Below are 16,125 nucleotides of genomic sequence, written 5' to 3'. Positions count from 1 at the left end.
GTGTGTTCTATATAATATCTATTCACACATCTTGACGCTGAAGGTTCTACATGGTTCTTACATGGTAAAGTAAGCACCTGAAAATAAAAGAGAAAAAACTTGTGGGTTTCTCTTTGCCCGGATAAAAAGAATTTGTTAAACAGCCCTTACTGGATTGACCAATGCTTGTAATGGGAAAGCCTGAGTGAAGATATAAGAAGGAGAACTGTAGATTAACATGAGTTGGGAAGGTCTGTTGGAGCCATTTCTAAGCAACTGCAGATTCCAAGATTATCAGTTCAAGCAGTTTCATCTAAGTACAAGTTATTTGGATGTCTCATTGCTAAGGACTGAAAGAAGAGCCAAACTGTCACTATCAGATGAGAGGAAATTGGTCAGGATGCTCAGGGATCCCCCAGGCTCAAGCCTGCCATGAACAGGAAACTTCTGGAACACCAGCATCAACGTCGATAGCAACGTCAGTTTTAAATTGCCACGGAATGAGAGGGTGCTGACCAAGAAACAAACTCCTACTCCAAAAATAACACCTTCAAACTCCACTGAAATTTGTAGCTGCCCATATGGACAAGCCAAATGCATTCTGCAGAACATCTTTATGATGAGACTAGACGACCGGGGCGGCGGGTTGGGAAGCTCATCTATGTAACCGGAAGGTTGCCGGTTCGATGGACAAGACACTTTACCTACTGCCTACTGGTGTTGGCCAGAGGGGCTGATGGCGTGATATGGCAGTCTCACTTCTGTCAGTCTGCCCCAGGGCAGCTGTGGCTACAACTGTAGCTTGCCTCCACCAGTGTGTGAGTGAATGAATAGTGGAATTGTAAAGCGCTATGAGGGTGTCGAAAAGCGCTATATAAATACAATCCATTATTATTATTATTAGACAAAGGTTGAACTATTTGGCCAAAATGACAGGTGGTGTGTTTGGAGGAGTAGCACTGCAGCGGCCGTCAAGCATGGTGGTAGCGTCATGCTCTGGGGCTGTTTTTACACTATTGCTACTGGTACATTACACAATGTGGATGCAATAATACAGGACTCTCCTTTTTTTTTTTTACTTGACAACGATCCCAAACACAAACGAAAACTCGATTCAAATGGAAGCACATTCAAAGCACATTAGCTCACATTAGCTAAGCCAGGTCTTTGCGAGGAAACTAACCAATTGAAATAAACTCTACCAATTCTGCCATGATGAATGGTCAATTATCCAGCCTGAATTATGCCAGAAGCTTGTTGATGGATACCAAAAGTGTTTGGTTGAGGTCAAACCTTCTGAGACATTTAACCAAATACTAGTGAGGATGTAAGTATATATTTAAGTCTTTATGCATAGTTTTCGACCCTGTGTGAATTAGAGAAAATTCCAAATAAATTCAAACTTGAGCACCCAGCTCTTATTTTTTAAAGTAATTAAAGATGTATGCTATACCATCATTCCACCATCGAAAAAGGCCAGTTCCAATAACTTATTTAAAAAAACCAAATTACCATGACATTCATGATGAGTGTGTATAAACATCTGACCACAACTGTATGTTTAAATGTGGAATGAATGGGTGGTGTCTGTAACACTAATATTAGTGCACATCTTTTCATTTTTCTAAGCCCGTCAGCTTTTCAAAGCCTCTGAATGTATTGCAGGAAATATTCATTAAAGCTGAAAAGACTGGAGTTCAAGCTGAACAGTTTCAGAGCCAAAAAGTAGAAGTAATGAAATTCTGGAAAAACACAGACTGGTTACCACACGCTTTATTTTTCCATCCTTTAGCAGAAATAGTACAAGTATAAAGGAGATGGATAAAAGCAGCATGTCTCTTGTCTCTGCGAACACTGTCACATTAGGTCAGCACTCGGTTGGTCAGTCAGTCCATCAAAGTCACCGTGGAAACCACCTGAGAAGACAACCAGAGTAAACTGTGACTGCTGTTCTTTCTGTCACAGACCTTGGCTCCTTTTCACAAATCATATCCCAGTTCTTCTGTTGGAATCATCTGTGTTTGAGGATGACCTCTGCCCTGATGCTGGACTGTCAGGTGACGTACAGTGGTGTGAAAAAGTGTTTGCCCCCTTCCTAATTTCCTATTTTTTGTGTATTTGTCACTCTTAAGTGTTTCAGATCATCAAAAAATTTAAATATTAGACAAAGATAACATGGCCCTGTATGAAAAAGTATTTGTAATTAAATAGAAATTTTCTAACAAACTGAAGCAAGCTAAGAGATCTCAAAAAGCAAAACAACATACCACAATCCAAAGAAACGGCTGATAAACAAAGTAGGTGACATCTCTCAGTCTGGAAAGGGTTAGAAGGCCATTTGTAAGGTTTTGGGACTTCAGTGAACCACGGTGAGAGCCATTATCCACATATGGACAAAACCTCGAACAGTGATGAACTTTCACAGGCCAGCCTACCAAAATTACTGCAAGAGTGCATCAGCAACTCATCCAGGAGGTCACAAAAGAACGATTCTTGACCTCAAGCTGAGATCACGAACAGATGGCCGTATATTCTCACTTGGGTTCTGCAGGAGGACAATCATCCAAAGCACAACAGCAAGTCCACCTCAATGGCTTAAGAAAAACAAAATGAAAACTTTGGAGTGGCCAAAGTCAAATTCCTGACCTGAATCTGATTGAGATACTGTAGCATGACCTCAAAAAGGTGGTTTAGGCTTGAAAATCCTCCAATGTGGCTAAATTACAACAATTCTGCAAAAATGAGCGGGCCGAAATTCATTCACAGCACTGTACAAGACAGACTGCCATTTATGGTAAACGCTTCGTTTCAGCTGTTGTTGCTAAGTTTGGCCCGACCAGTTATAAGGTTTAAGGGAGCGATCACTTTTTCACACAGGGCCATGTAGGTTTTTTCCTCTTAAAATTTTAAATTTAAATTCTTTTGATGATCTGAAACATTTAAGTGTGACAAATCTACAAAGGAAATAGCAAATCAGGAAGGGGGGAAACACCTTTTTGAACCACTGTATAAACTAGGACATTTTATTCACTCAACAGCTTATCAGGCAAAGTTGGAAATACAAACCCATCAGTTTAGGTGGGCAGAAAACTTAACTCCAGTAAAAATTGCTAACATATCTGTAATGTCTCTTTCCACCTCCACCAGTGAGGTTTCCTCAGGCATTTTTCCTCTTTCTGAATTTCTTACTTAAACTTCACTGTTCTCTTCAGCAATCACCACATAACATATATGATGGTAAATCACAAAAGCCGATTGTACCTTACCTAATAAGTCCAGGACACGCTGATGAAGGCTGGAGCTTCAGGTTCATATGTCAAACTGGCAGATCTGCGTACCCGAGCAGGTGTGTTACACGTCTGGAAGTTAAAGACAAAGTCCAGGCTTTACAAAACCAAGAGTGATCCATTCATTTAGGACTGAAGCCACTGACAGCAAACATTTCATCTTTTGTGTCAAAACCCTCCAATTATAACATTTTTATTGAATCTGATGATAGTAGTCTCTGAAAGTCGATCAGCATCTATTATATATGGGTCGATTCATCTTTTAAAAATGATGAATTCCGGTGATAACAATGAACAGCATCAGAAACAGCATTTTCAAAAGCTGAAGAACCTTTTAACCCTTTAAGACCTACCATAGAACCAAGTCCGCCAAAGCTTACTTTATATTTTTACATGCTGTAGTGCCATTTTTGGGAGCATTTCAAGTTGCTATACATCAATACAACTGTTATAGCCCAAATTTTAATAATATTTATGTATTAAATCCATATTAACCACATAAATTGCAAAAAAGTGCAATAAACTACAGAAAAATTGAACATCGTTTTTGTTTTGTTTTTTTACATATATTTCTACTTGGAGAAATTTAAGAGGTTTATCCCTCAAAACTTTAAATACGAAAAAGTTGCAAAAATAGTTTACAACCACAGGAAATTTAATTTGAGTGTCTTCATAGTTTTATTTTTGAGATACACCAATTTTTATATACTGCAGAAAAATTGAAAAACAATCGTATAATGCAAATTTGCAAAGAAAACAGCATGTGCATCAAAATAAACTATTTAAAGCAGTGCAATTTGAGTTCTAAGCATCACAGAAACTATTCAGAAAAGCATAAAGTCAAACATGACTTTTAAAAACACCAGTATAGGCTTTTGAGGCCTACAACTAAAAAACTACATTTTCCGCGAAAATGACGTCACTTCCGGTTTCTGGCAGGTAATGGCGGACATGCGATCGTTCGCGCTGACGTCTATTTCAATGTAGGAAGTGTTACGAAAAGCTGATCGGATTGGCAAAGTGTATTACATTTTTGTTCCTGCAAGCACTTTTTATGCAATTTTTGCAAAGCTATATGTGGAAGGAAACCGTGACCTAGCACAAGCTGATGGCATAAGATGTAAGTACAACCCCTCCAGTTTCATATGCAAAACAACATTATTGTGCTAGCTTACATGGTTCCGGTTCTACAGGGATTTAAAAATAGTTACGCAAAACGGAGCGTTGCCGCTCCGACCGCCTTTAAAGGGTTAATGCTTGATGCACTGCACCCATATCTAACAGCTCGGGCAAATTAGGAAAAAAATCTATGGTGTCATGGACAAGAAAGTCTACCACAACATTTTAGTGCATTATGGAGTCTCTTCTGGACCGGAGCTGATTAGTCGTGGGTTCATATACCAACAAGACATTGACCCCAATCATAAATCAAAGCTGTGCAGACACTATTTGACCAAGAAAAAAGAATGTGAAGTTCTGGACCTGATGAAATGGCGAAGCGAAAGGTCAGACTTCAGTTCTGTTGAGCAGATTTGAGATTTAATGTATTCAAAGACAGCTCGCTAAAGTTTTATGCAAACCAATTCTCTGTGGACAGCTAGAAGCTATTTGGACATCAATAGCAAAAGACACTATGGATAAGGAACAGTAAATAATGCGCTTCAGTGCTTGAACATTTGCACACTGAAGAGAAATGTCTATGTGCAGAGCAATGTCTCATGAAATCAGAAAAGATGGCCAGATTTGGTATATCTTTCTATGAACATTTGCGTACCGGGATGCAGTTGTTCCCCTGTTTGGGACACAGGTGGAGTTGGCAGTGAAGGAAGATGTCACTAGAGCCCCCAGTGAACCGGAACATGTTGAAGGAGAAGTAAGTGGAGGTTGCCAGTCCGTTTTCCTCCACCTGCACCGTTGGGTCAGCAGGGTTTGCACAGCTGTTCATAAGCAGGAAAATAAACTTTGTTCAGGAGTCCATGAGAGTGATCAAAAGGAGTTGAATTAATCTCTGAGCAGCAGCGAGCAACCACCACCTCTGAGTTTCTCTCACCCGTTAATGATCAGATCATGTCTTGGACTGCTGGTGGGTGATGCCTTGTCAGTTGCCCAGCAGGAGTCGGTCACCACACTGACCATGCTTCCATCCAAGCTATTGGTCTTCAACACCATCCAGATTTTCTGGTTCAACTGCAATTCACTGTTCCACTCCACAAGTTGTGTGCGGCCGGCATCAGTGTAGGCCTTGATAGTCAGAGTGTAATTCCATGCTCCAGATGTGATGCACTGTGCAGCGGACCTGTTGTTAACAACAATCCCAACATCTTAAAATACTTGCTCTGTTAACAATGCCCACATTTTAACAAATATTCAAACAATACCTAGCAGCCACTACAAACCAGTCTCTGATTCTGAAGGTTGCAGTGTGGATGCTTGGCTGACTGTGAACACAGGAGAAGTCGATCTGGACTTGGTCGTTGCGAGTGATGATGTCAGAAGAGTGATTCTGGCTCCTGATGGTGTTCTTATAGATGACGTAGCTGTTGTTGGTCTGCAGGGTCACATAATCAGATACTAAGCAAGTTCTTCATTGTTTCATCTTTAACATCTGATACTCTTTAAGATGTTGACTGACTGGTATAAACTTCAGATGACCAAAAATTTTAGAATTCACAGAGATCAAAGCTTAAACAGCAGGAGATGAAACCCACCGTGACCACCGTCCCACATCTGTTGCTGCTGTTGAAGCTGAAGGTCACCATGTGGGTGAGCTCGTCCACCTGACCCCTGCAGGTCGGGTCGTTGAGCTGTAAAGCAGAGTAATTGATGTCTTTGTCCTCCAGGAGACAACCGACCAGAGTGACTGAAGCAGTGTTCTCCTTGCAGACCGCTGCATCACCTGAACGTCACAATATCAGTCAGAAAAATCACAGTTAGAAGTTTTCCTCCATTATTCAGCCCTGTTGTCATGGTGATGTCACAGCTGTCGTACCCAAAGAGTTGTTTTCTTGGTACTTGGAGGCAAAAATGGTCCGACAAAAGCAGCGAGTGTCACCACCGACCGTCTTCTCACCACAGAACTCGTGATCGCTGCAGGTCCTGTCCTGACAGAAGGCCTCAGAGGCTACAGAGGAACACACTGATGTATTATCCTGAAAACATGGGAGCTCTAAAAATCCACAGTTCAGTTCTTTAACAAAGGAGAGCTTATTAATAGGGGTGGGTTTTGATTAGTGATTTATCGATTAAAATCGATTCTAGCTTGGATAACGTGATATCGATTCATTAAAATCCTGAATCGATTTTTTAATCTAAATTTATTTTGCCCAAAAAGCCAGAATCTCAGGTTAAACCTCACAAAATTTCAACAACCACCAAACAGCTAAAACAGTAAATGAGAGCAGGTACACGGATTCTGCACAAAGACGTAAACACAAAGCGCGGACCCACGGATCAGGATCAGGATCAGTGAGATGTTGCCTTTCTCACCCGACGGCACGGACTGGGGCTGAAAGCCGACAGCTCGCTGATTCTGATGTTTCGGCGGGTCCACGCTTTTTTGCGCTAGATTCCGAAGCTGCAGGTTTCTCTCTCCAACCAAAATTCACTGAACCAGCAGCAAAAGAAGCAGCAAACTACGCTTCACATTTGATAAACATCGACGTGAATTCCCTCTTACTTTTGCTGTTTTGCTTCCACCACGATACAATCACACTTCATGCACAGCTCTCTCTCTCTCTCTCAGTCTACTTCAAGAACAGTTTTGTTGAGCTAGTTAATAGGTATGCCCTCATTGTCATCTGTTGTGATTTTATTTTGAAAGGATGCTTCCTGTTATGCTGCGGAGTATACGCGAGAGTTCAATAAACAAAGTCACCTTTTGGTGTGAATGTTCCCATGAAAGCCGATGCCCCACGTGTGATTATTCCTCCGTCTAGATAATAAGTATCTTCAATATTTGATAAAGTCTCGCAAGTGTCAGCTTTCTTTTTATGGATATAAAAATATAGAAATGTACCGATGCATGATCTGAATTATAATATTTCTGACTGTCTGAGGCCAAATTTCCCCGATTCAAATCAAATCGAATCAGAATTGAATCGATTCTAGAAATCAGTGACAATCTGACGTCTTATTAAGGTCTTATTAACATCTTACAGCAGCCGGTCTTTGATGTCCAGCCATCCAGAGCGTGGTTGTGTTGACTGCAGGCTCTGGCGTAGGCCTTCAGGAACTGACAGTTGAGTCCGCTCACCGCAGGATATTTACACAAAGTGTCGGTGCAGGCGGTTATGTAGGGCTCTGGGTCGATGTCAGTGTTACAGGAGGAGAAGGGCGCCTCCTTCAGGAGATTACAGCTGTACCACAGATAGAGAAACAAAATTGAAGACAATAAAATAATAATCTGTAATCAGTTGTGTTTATCTTCCATCTATGCTACAGTCACATGTGATGTACCATGTAATTTACAAGACAGATCAACACACTCTGCTGACCCATGACTGCACTCCATCACACAGCTCCAACCTCTTCATCAAGTTTGCGGACGACACAACGGTGGTGGGTCTCATTAGCAACAGGGATGAGACCGACTACAGAAGTGAGGTGAGACGCCTGGCCACGTGGTGTGCTGACAACAATCTCTCTCTGAATGTGGAGAAGACGAAGGAGATTGTTGTGGACTTCAGGAGAATGCACACCCAACATGCTCCTCTGACCATTGACGGAGCGTCTGTGGAGAGAGTGAGCAGCACCAAGTTCTTGGGTGTGCACATCACAGAGGATCTCTCCTGGACGTACAACACCACAGCACTGGCCAAGAAATCACAGCAGCGTCTCTTCTTTCTCCGCAAACTAAGAAGAGCAGAAGCTCCAGCCCCCATCATGCACACTTTCTACAGAGGCACCATCGAGAGCATCCTGTCGAGCTGCATCACTGTGTGGTTTGGAGCCTGCAATGCGTCCTGCCATAGAACCCTCCAACGCATAGTGAGAGCTGCAGAGAGGATCATTGGTGTCTCTCTCCCCTCCCTCCAGGACATTTACAGCACCCGTCTCACTAAAAAAGCCCTTTGCATAGCGGCTGATCCCACGCACCCAATGCAAAGCTTCTTCAAGCTGCTGCCGTCAGGGAGGAGACTGCGGAGTCTCCAGGCCAGGACCAGCAGACTGAAGGACAGCTTCATCCATCAGGCTGTCAGGAAGCTAAACTCCCTCCCGATTCTGCCCCCCTCTCCCCTCTCTCCTCCACGGTCTCACTGAACTCTGTCACACACACACTCACTCTCTGACGCACTCACTGGCCTGCTCCAGTCACTTTGTGGAGCATTGGACCTCATAAGCCTTTGTTGTTACACTATCTCTTACCGTACACTACTAAATCCCCATTTGCACTATTTGCCTATTTTGCACCACTATGCCTTCTTACTTGAATATTGTATATTGTATATTGCATAGCTTTTTTTTGTTATACGTAAAATTGTATTGTATTTATTTAAATTTATTTAAATTTTTACTTTTTAATTATTTTATTTGCATTTTTCTAATCACTAGGGTTTGAGAGTAACGCAATTTCTATTCTGTGTATGTCCTGTACATGTGGCAGAATTGACAAATAAAGTTGACTTGACTTGACTTGACTTGACTTGACACGTGTTTTTTATTACGTCAAAGGGTAAACAGATCCTGCCTTGTGGATCAGTCTGCTCACCGTTCAGTCACACTGGTGCAGTTGATCGTGCTGTCAGCAGGCTCACTGTACTGCATCTCACAGCTAGGGGGCGACAAACAACAAAGTTCAGGCTCCTTTATAAAAACAGAATATCTGCAACATCAGCAGCAGCAGTCAGAGGGACTCTGAGCTTGTGATGCGGTCTTACCTGGTGGAGCTGTACTCAGAGAGCCTCAGGTCACTCAGAGAGCTGCTGGAGTTTCCACACAGACCCTCCACAGATGAACCAGCAGGTCCTGCACAGGATCAGGACAGAATGAGTCAGATCAGCATCAATATTCAAACTGGACAAACACAGAAGAATAAATAACAGCACAGTTTACAGTTTACATTACATGAGTTAAACTTTATTTTCTGTACCTTTTAAGACGATCTGTGCGGTGTCGCCATCAAAGAAGACAGAGATGCTGAGTTTGGTGAGTTCGGCAGTGACTCCAGTTTGGTCCTTAGAGAGCTGCACACCGTGAACCAGCTGAGATGAGCTGCTGAGGGTCAGTGTGGAGTCGTCCAGCTGCATCACAGCAGAGACAAAGTGGTGGAAACACTGAGTGAAACATGTCAAACACACAAACAGGCTGATTTCACAGCAACAACCACTGAGTTCAGCAGAGGATGAGGGAGGACTTTGGATCAGACTCCACTCTGACACATGAACTGTGGCTGTAGGTCGCTTACCTGAACTCTCCCACCTTGTTCCAGGTGAATGTCATGCCCGTCCACACGCAGCGTCACACTGTCCAAAAAGCTCACATCTTTACGACGTCTGTCCCTGAAGTTCCCCAGAACAAGGAAGTCTGGGAGTGACGGAGTCGAGAACAGAGAGTATGCACAGCGATCCTGGATGGAGTTCATATGGCCGTGGACGTCGATGACAGTGGGGCCGGTCACAGTGCAGGTGGAGTCCAACATGGTGTTCAACACACAGCTAACAAAGGCAACCAACCACAAACATCACCATGAGTTGCTGCCAAAGAAGGTTACCCCAGGGGACCCTCTATTTCTTAAGTTATTTCACTGTAGAACCTTTTAGTAACAAAATATGAAGAGAAAATATTTACATGCCGTTGCCTTGACAATGCTCCAATGGACCACAACCAGAGGTCTGGAGGGTTGCAGTCTCAGAACAGGTGACATTGGAGCAGATTTCTGGGTCAGAGTTGACCACAGTACCAGGTATATACACAGTACCTGGGAAGAGATAGAGGCTTCACTTTAGTTCAACAGTTTTCCAACTGTAAGTGCAAATAAAACAGTAACAATCAAATCTTTCAGAATTACATAATCCCAAAGTCACGGTAGGAGTTTAAGATTCACTAACCTGAGTGTCTGCATCCACTGATATCTACGGTATAATTATGATACTTGTTAAGAACGTTATTAACCGCTAATGTGTCGATTACGAAATCACTGACCCGAGTTTGGAGCTAAACAGAAACAAACACAGCTAATGTTATAATCACAGAGCAGAAAGAACTGACATCAAGCTGAAAACAGACACAAATGTTGGCATTAAATATAAAGTATTTAACATATTACGTCAAAGTGTTATTGTTCATATACACACAGACTCACCGCCACTAAACCAGTGCCATGTGCTTCCAAACTCAGAGCTGCTTCTGTCCCAAAGTTGAATAGGTTTAAGATCATCTGTAAACAGGTTAACAGGAAAGATTCAGTCACTGTGAAGAAGTTTCATCTGAAAGTGTTTAGAAAAGCTCAGGTTCACAACATTAACATTGGGCCTGTTGAGCTGCATTGCTAAAACATTTTGAATTTCATAATGGAGTGTTTCCATATGCTATAAAAACTACAGTCATCACACATGTTTTTAAATCAGGTGATTATATAACCAATCATCAGACCAATCCTTCTGCTAGCAACAAAAATAGCAGAAAAAGTGATTTTTAAACAAACACGATCATAATCCAACATGTTGTCATATACTGAAGTGGTATCCATGCAAGTCTCTGTTTTCATGGTCTGTATTGTCTTAAAGTGCCTCTGTTTTCAATCTTTAATAGTTGCTTTTGATGTTTAGTTTGTTTGGTTATGATTATGCATTACTTTTACCATTCACATGCGTTGGTCCTGTCTCCTGTCTACGCTTAGATGCCTTTGCATCTTTGGTTTTCCTTCACCCTTCAGGTGAAAACTAGCCTGTACGGCTGCATCTTACATACTCATGTTAATTAGTCTACAATGTCCCTTTAAAAAATAAAAAATAAAAAAAACATTTTTCATTTTATGTTTGTTTTCAGTGTTGATTGAAACTATTAATTTTAGGCACACCCTTCAGGCTTTGTGATACAGAGCAGGACTCACCGTTAAATGGCGGATCGGCATGATTATTTGCACACTGCATCTCAAACTGTTCTGAATTGTTTGTGTTTTAGTTCTAATCCAACGTTCAAGAAAAGAATCTGCTTGAACTATAGAAAGAACTGCTCTCCTTTTGTCAGGTGAGCTCCCCACGATGCAGTCGCCTTTATTCCCAGGGTTGTAAAACTTGTCAAAACAGAATGCAATCTCTTCTCTTGTGAAGTTCGCCTGTAAAAATCAGAGACACAACAAATCAAATAGCAAAATATTTTGTGGGTTTTTCTGTCATGTACAGCTGAACTGTTGGTGCTCAGGTTTCAGTCAGAGCTCTCGCTCTGCTTCAGGAAGCTGCATCAGGTGATGGTTACATACTCAGCATCACTGCAGAGGACATTAATAAGACGCTGATCTCTGAACTCTTCACTCAGTCTGCAAACATCATCTCTGCTACAGGTGGAGATTAAACAGCAACAACACATAAAGCTCTGCTAAAACATCAGGCTTCATCCTACTCACATAGAGCTTCTCGTACTTCTGTCCATAATATGTGATGGGACATGAGCTGATGTCCAACACTGAAGACTCACTGATTGTCTGTTGCTGAGCACCTGAAGACACAGACACACGTGAGAGGTGTGAGCTGCAGCCTGTTAGCTGTTAGGACAAACAAAGGTTCACATTCACGCGTTTGTAGAAACAAAGTATTCGTACAAGTTGCCAAAATCTTGGAAAAGGAGGGTAGATTACAAGTTAAACTTGGGGAACTTATATGGATGGGTATAGTAGACTTAACGTTTTTATTACTTACTCACTTTACACTCTCATTTGTAATAGCAGAGCATACTCGATGCAGCGATGGACAGCCGGATAGGTCATGATCAGTCTCATAGCTGGTGTAAAACAACTATTCAAATTATTTTGCTAAAGAAATAGGGTTGATGGATATATGGGGACTTATGAAGTCTTATCTATGTTACGGTAGTACATTAACATGTACTCTCACGACAGGCCTAAACACTAAAGTACAGAAATGTTACTATGTTGTAACTTCAGATATTGCATTGTATAGATCAGCTATGCAGTGTTTGGAAAAGAGAATGAGAGCTGTTTTGATCTGAATATGATGAGTTGATAACATTCAGAGTGCCAGTGAGGCTAAAACAAAGTAAAACAAAATGTATGAAATACATGACAGGGACTCACAGATAATCAGGGTGAAGCTGAAAAACCAGTAACAGACAGATATGGACAGGGAAAAAACTCCAAATGCAAAGACTGGAGGTCCACTACGAAGCAGGATTCAAGGCAAGGCAAGGCAAGTTTATTTGTATAGCACAATTCAACAACAAGGTGATTCAAAGTGCTTTACAGAGACATTAGAAACAAAAAAAAAATAAAAAGCATGATTTAAAATTGATTAAAACAAGCAAATAAACTAACTAACTAATTAACAAATCAAATCAAATCAAATCACTTTTTATTGTCACATCACATGTGCAGGCACACTGGCACAGCACATGCGAGTGAAATTCTTGTGTGCGAGCCCCACAAGCAACAGAGATGTGCAAACACAACAACACAAACGAGCAAAATACAAGAATGGCCAACCTGAAACTAATAAAACAAACAAACAAACAAACAAACAAACAAACAAACAAACAAACAAACAAACAAACAAACAAAACAGTATATAAAATCAAAACAGATAAAAACAGAACAGTAGATAAAATCAGTAGTTAAATGTAAGTTTTGAAATTTAAGCTTAAAAGTGTGGATTCAATCTTATTTACGCTGGGTTTTCTGTCCTGTGAAAGTGTGACTGGGGCATATCATGATGGTAACTAATACTGCAAACCTAACCTGCACTGGGTAAGAGATCAGCAGGTATGAAATCAGTCACCTATTCTCCAGAAATGAGCTTGGCCATTTCTGGGAGATCCCTCGGACCTCTGTATGGCGAGCAGTGTTGGTCAAGTTACTTGAAAAAAGTAATCAGTAACTAATTACTGATTACCTCCCCAAAAAATAATGCCGTTACTTTACTGATTACTTATTTTCAAAAGTAATTAATTACTTAGTTACTTAGTTACTTTTTAAAACACGATTTACAACCTGAATAGGTGATAAAGCGATAGATCTTTCAGCCCAATTCTACTTTTTCTGCATAATCCATCATACAAAATGTAATCAAATGGAAAAGTCTCTTTTTTTAAACTTGTTTTATCAGTTTTAATCTTTTAACTTTATGCATCAAGCAAAACTTAAATTATATGCACCATTCTCTGACTTGAAGAAATTAGTTTAACATTTAAACCTATTTTCTGCACATTCCAGCACATAAAATAAAATATTTTTTTGTGTTTACACTCAGTCTTTCAAATAGATGCAAGTAAAACACAGCAGAAAATAAATAAAGTCAAAGACTAGCGGTCCTGTTGCTCTATTTTCACCTGTGAAGCAGGACTGAGGGTAGGCGGAAGTTTACCCTGGTGCAGGTGAGCCGCAGCGGTCAGTTGAAGAATCTGCGAGTTTCTCTGTGAGTTTCCCATTACGTGGTAGCGCACTCGGTGCTTGCTTGGAAGTTTAGGGGGGTTTTTTTGCTGTAAAAAGAAGTTTTCTTCCCACGCACAACGGACGCTAATGTTTTTGTCACTTTTTATGGAATCAAACTCAAAGTAAGGTCAGTACTTCCACGCTTTAAACGCTGCACGCTCATACTCTCTCCCACAATCGATATATGATCCATTGTTGATCTGCACACAGCTGTTGTCACCAACGTCGCGCTCGCTTACGTCACTGTCATGACACATTCTCGCAAAAAAATCACGGTTTTAGTAAGGCAGTAACGCAGCGTTCCTATACGGGAAAGTAACGGTAATCTAATTACCGTTTTTGCAATAGTAATCCCTTACTTTACTCGTTACTTGAAAAAAGTAATCAGATTACAGTAACGCGTCTGATGGCGGGTAAGGAGGGTCTAAACTTTTTCAATGACATCTAATGTTTTTGTATTTCTCTGAGTATCAGTTAAGAAAAAAAAAAAGATTCTCAACTTTATTTGCTGATTTTCTCCTGGCTGGCTGCAGATATCTTAACACATCTTTTCTGTTTTATAAGCATTAATATATTATTCTAAAAGAGAGCAGATATTTGTATTGGTGACCTTGTTAAACATTTTTCAGTTTTACTAACTGAAGTGCTTGAAGTATAAACTTTTAGTACTATATATTTCTCTACAGTGCCTTTCTCTTCACACACACACTGCTATTTTTGTGTGTAGCGAGCCATATTTTCCCCATGGTACAGTTTTATCTTCCTGCATCCAGTAAATATGGAAGCTTGTTTCTGCCACTGAAAAAAATGCTGTCAGTTAACTGCAAGTTACACTTTTGGTTTATTGTCTTTAAATTTCAATTTAGTAACTCAAGTTTAGGATCAGGACTAGGGGTTATAATTTGTCTGAGTCTTATTAGTTCAAAATGCCACGAAAATAACTCAATATTAACAAAAAACAGGACTTGAAATGTTCAGTTATTACGTGAAAAGTTTAAGATGAGTGAGTTAAATTGAATGTGAACAGAAAACAGGAAATAATTTCTTCCACATAGACCCAAAACTATATTTACTGTGTTTGGACCTTTAAGGACACAAACATGTTAAATGTGAGCAAAATGTTAGTAAAGCTCAGTGTTTTCAATGCAAAAAAGACCATAGCATTGTCAAACGCGCCAAACCTTCCACGAGAAAAACATAGAAACTAAAAGACAAGACAGGGGGTTTGAAAGAGTTCAGGGAGTCGTGTTGAATGTAATTAATGAACCATCAGATTGATGGATGGGCAGATGACAGAGATCTACATCCCTTGAACTCTTTAAAAATGCTTGTTTGTTTGTATGATTGTTTATTCTAAAATAAAGATATGAAAGCAAGGATCCCAGGAAAATCTGTCCATGTTTGTCAGATTATCAGCACTTCAAATGGCCTTCACTGTCCCTCCTCACTTCAGGTCATTTGGTCTTTGTTCCTCAGTCTCTGATTATCAGTTCCTGAATACTAATCACCAAATACTCAAGTCTAGTAAGGATACTTTTAAAGTAGCTGCGGTGCATGCTTACCTGCCAGTACAATGAATGCAGACAGGAAGAGCAGTGGGCACAGCATGTTGGAGGGAACCAATCGCCTGACAAAGACCTGAAAGAAAAAAAAACACAGTTGGACGTCTGTGATTGGACAGAAAGTAGCACAAACATCAAATGGTAACACTTGGAGTTATTACTGTACATCATCTGTAAGGTTAGGAAAATCCCAGCATGCAGAATGTTTGAAATTATGACTCTGAAGATGTCACAGAAACAGACTAACTGAACAATCATCACTGTGCGAGTTAAACATCTCCATGCTCCTTCAGCTGTCAGTGAAATTTGTCTCCTTGCACCAACACTTGGCACATTTCCTCTCTGAATCTAAGTTTATTTTCTCATTAAACACCAAACTTCAAAGAAGAGAAACATAACAATATGAATAAAAGACTGGAGGAATGCGTATCATGAGCAAAAAAAACAAAGAAAACCCTGAATTTATCCTTTAAAAGGAGGACTCGGCATTTAAAAGTTCTAAAAGTCAGTGTGCGAGTTTTGCCCACTCCTTCGTCTGTCTGTTATTTATCCTGTTAAAGCCACAGAGATGCCCGTCAGTGACTCTTTATTGTTCTACTCGTGCAGCTCGTCTTACCTTCTGGAGCTCTGTTGGAGGATGAGGAGGGTGGAGGCTGCTGCTAAGGAGGCTGTCTGGTGATGGTGTCTCTGTGAGCCG

At 40.7% G+C, this 16,125-nt stretch overlaps 1 protein-coding gene across 1 annotated transcript; it reads right to left on the bottom strand.

Annotated features, from left to right (window-relative positions):
- Positions 1-1,736: 1,736 nt before the first annotated feature.
- Positions 1,737-16,125, bottom strand: LOC146688320 (uncharacterized). Its single transcript, XM_085439786.1, has 19 exons — positions 16,045-16,125; positions 15,429-15,504; positions 11,830-11,921; positions 11,317-11,541; positions 10,567-10,641; positions 10,313-10,418; positions 10,053-10,182; positions 9,670-9,919; positions 9,355-9,505; positions 9,143-9,230; positions 8,974-9,036; positions 7,422-7,621; positions 6,256-6,387; positions 5,975-6,162; positions 5,663-5,814; positions 5,317-5,562; positions 5,041-5,203; positions 3,246-3,338; positions 1,737-1,895 (listed from the first exon to the last, which is right to left on the bottom strand). The coding sequence occupies exons 2-18, from the start codon at positions 15,472-15,474 to the stop codon at positions 3,246-3,248; spliced, it is 2,400 nt and encodes a 799-aa protein (XP_085295912.1). The 5' UTR covers positions 15,475-15,504; positions 16,045-16,125; the 3' UTR covers positions 1,737-1,895.

The sequence above is a fragment of the Copadichromis virginalis genome, linkage group LG18 (assembly GCF_057382275.1).
Source record: "Copadichromis virginalis isolate Kocher_CV1m ecotype Utaka linkage group LG18, C_Virginalis_male_GT1.1, whole genome shotgun sequence".
Classification (NCBI taxonomy): domain Eukaryota; kingdom Metazoa; phylum Chordata; class Actinopteri; order Cichliformes; family Cichlidae; genus Copadichromis; species Copadichromis virginalis.
This window is presented reverse-complemented; position numbering and strand designations above follow the sequence as displayed.

What these genes read in the sequence shown, in the direction of transcription:
- LOC146688320 (XM_085439786.1), bottom strand. Translation starts at nt 15,474, where the DNA reads ATGCTGTGCCCACTGCTCTTCCTGTCTGCATTCATTGTACTGGCAG. An exon ending in TGCATTCATTGTACTGGCAG is followed by an intron (nt 11,922 to 15,428) that starts GTAAGCATGCAC and finishes CTGTGTCTTCAG; the next exon opens with GTGCTCAGCAACAGACAATC. An exon ending in ATGGCACTGGTTTAGTGGCG is followed by an intron (nt 10,419 to 10,566) that starts GTGAGTCTGTGT and finishes GTTTCTGTTTAG; the next exon opens with CTCCAAACTCGGGTCAGTGA.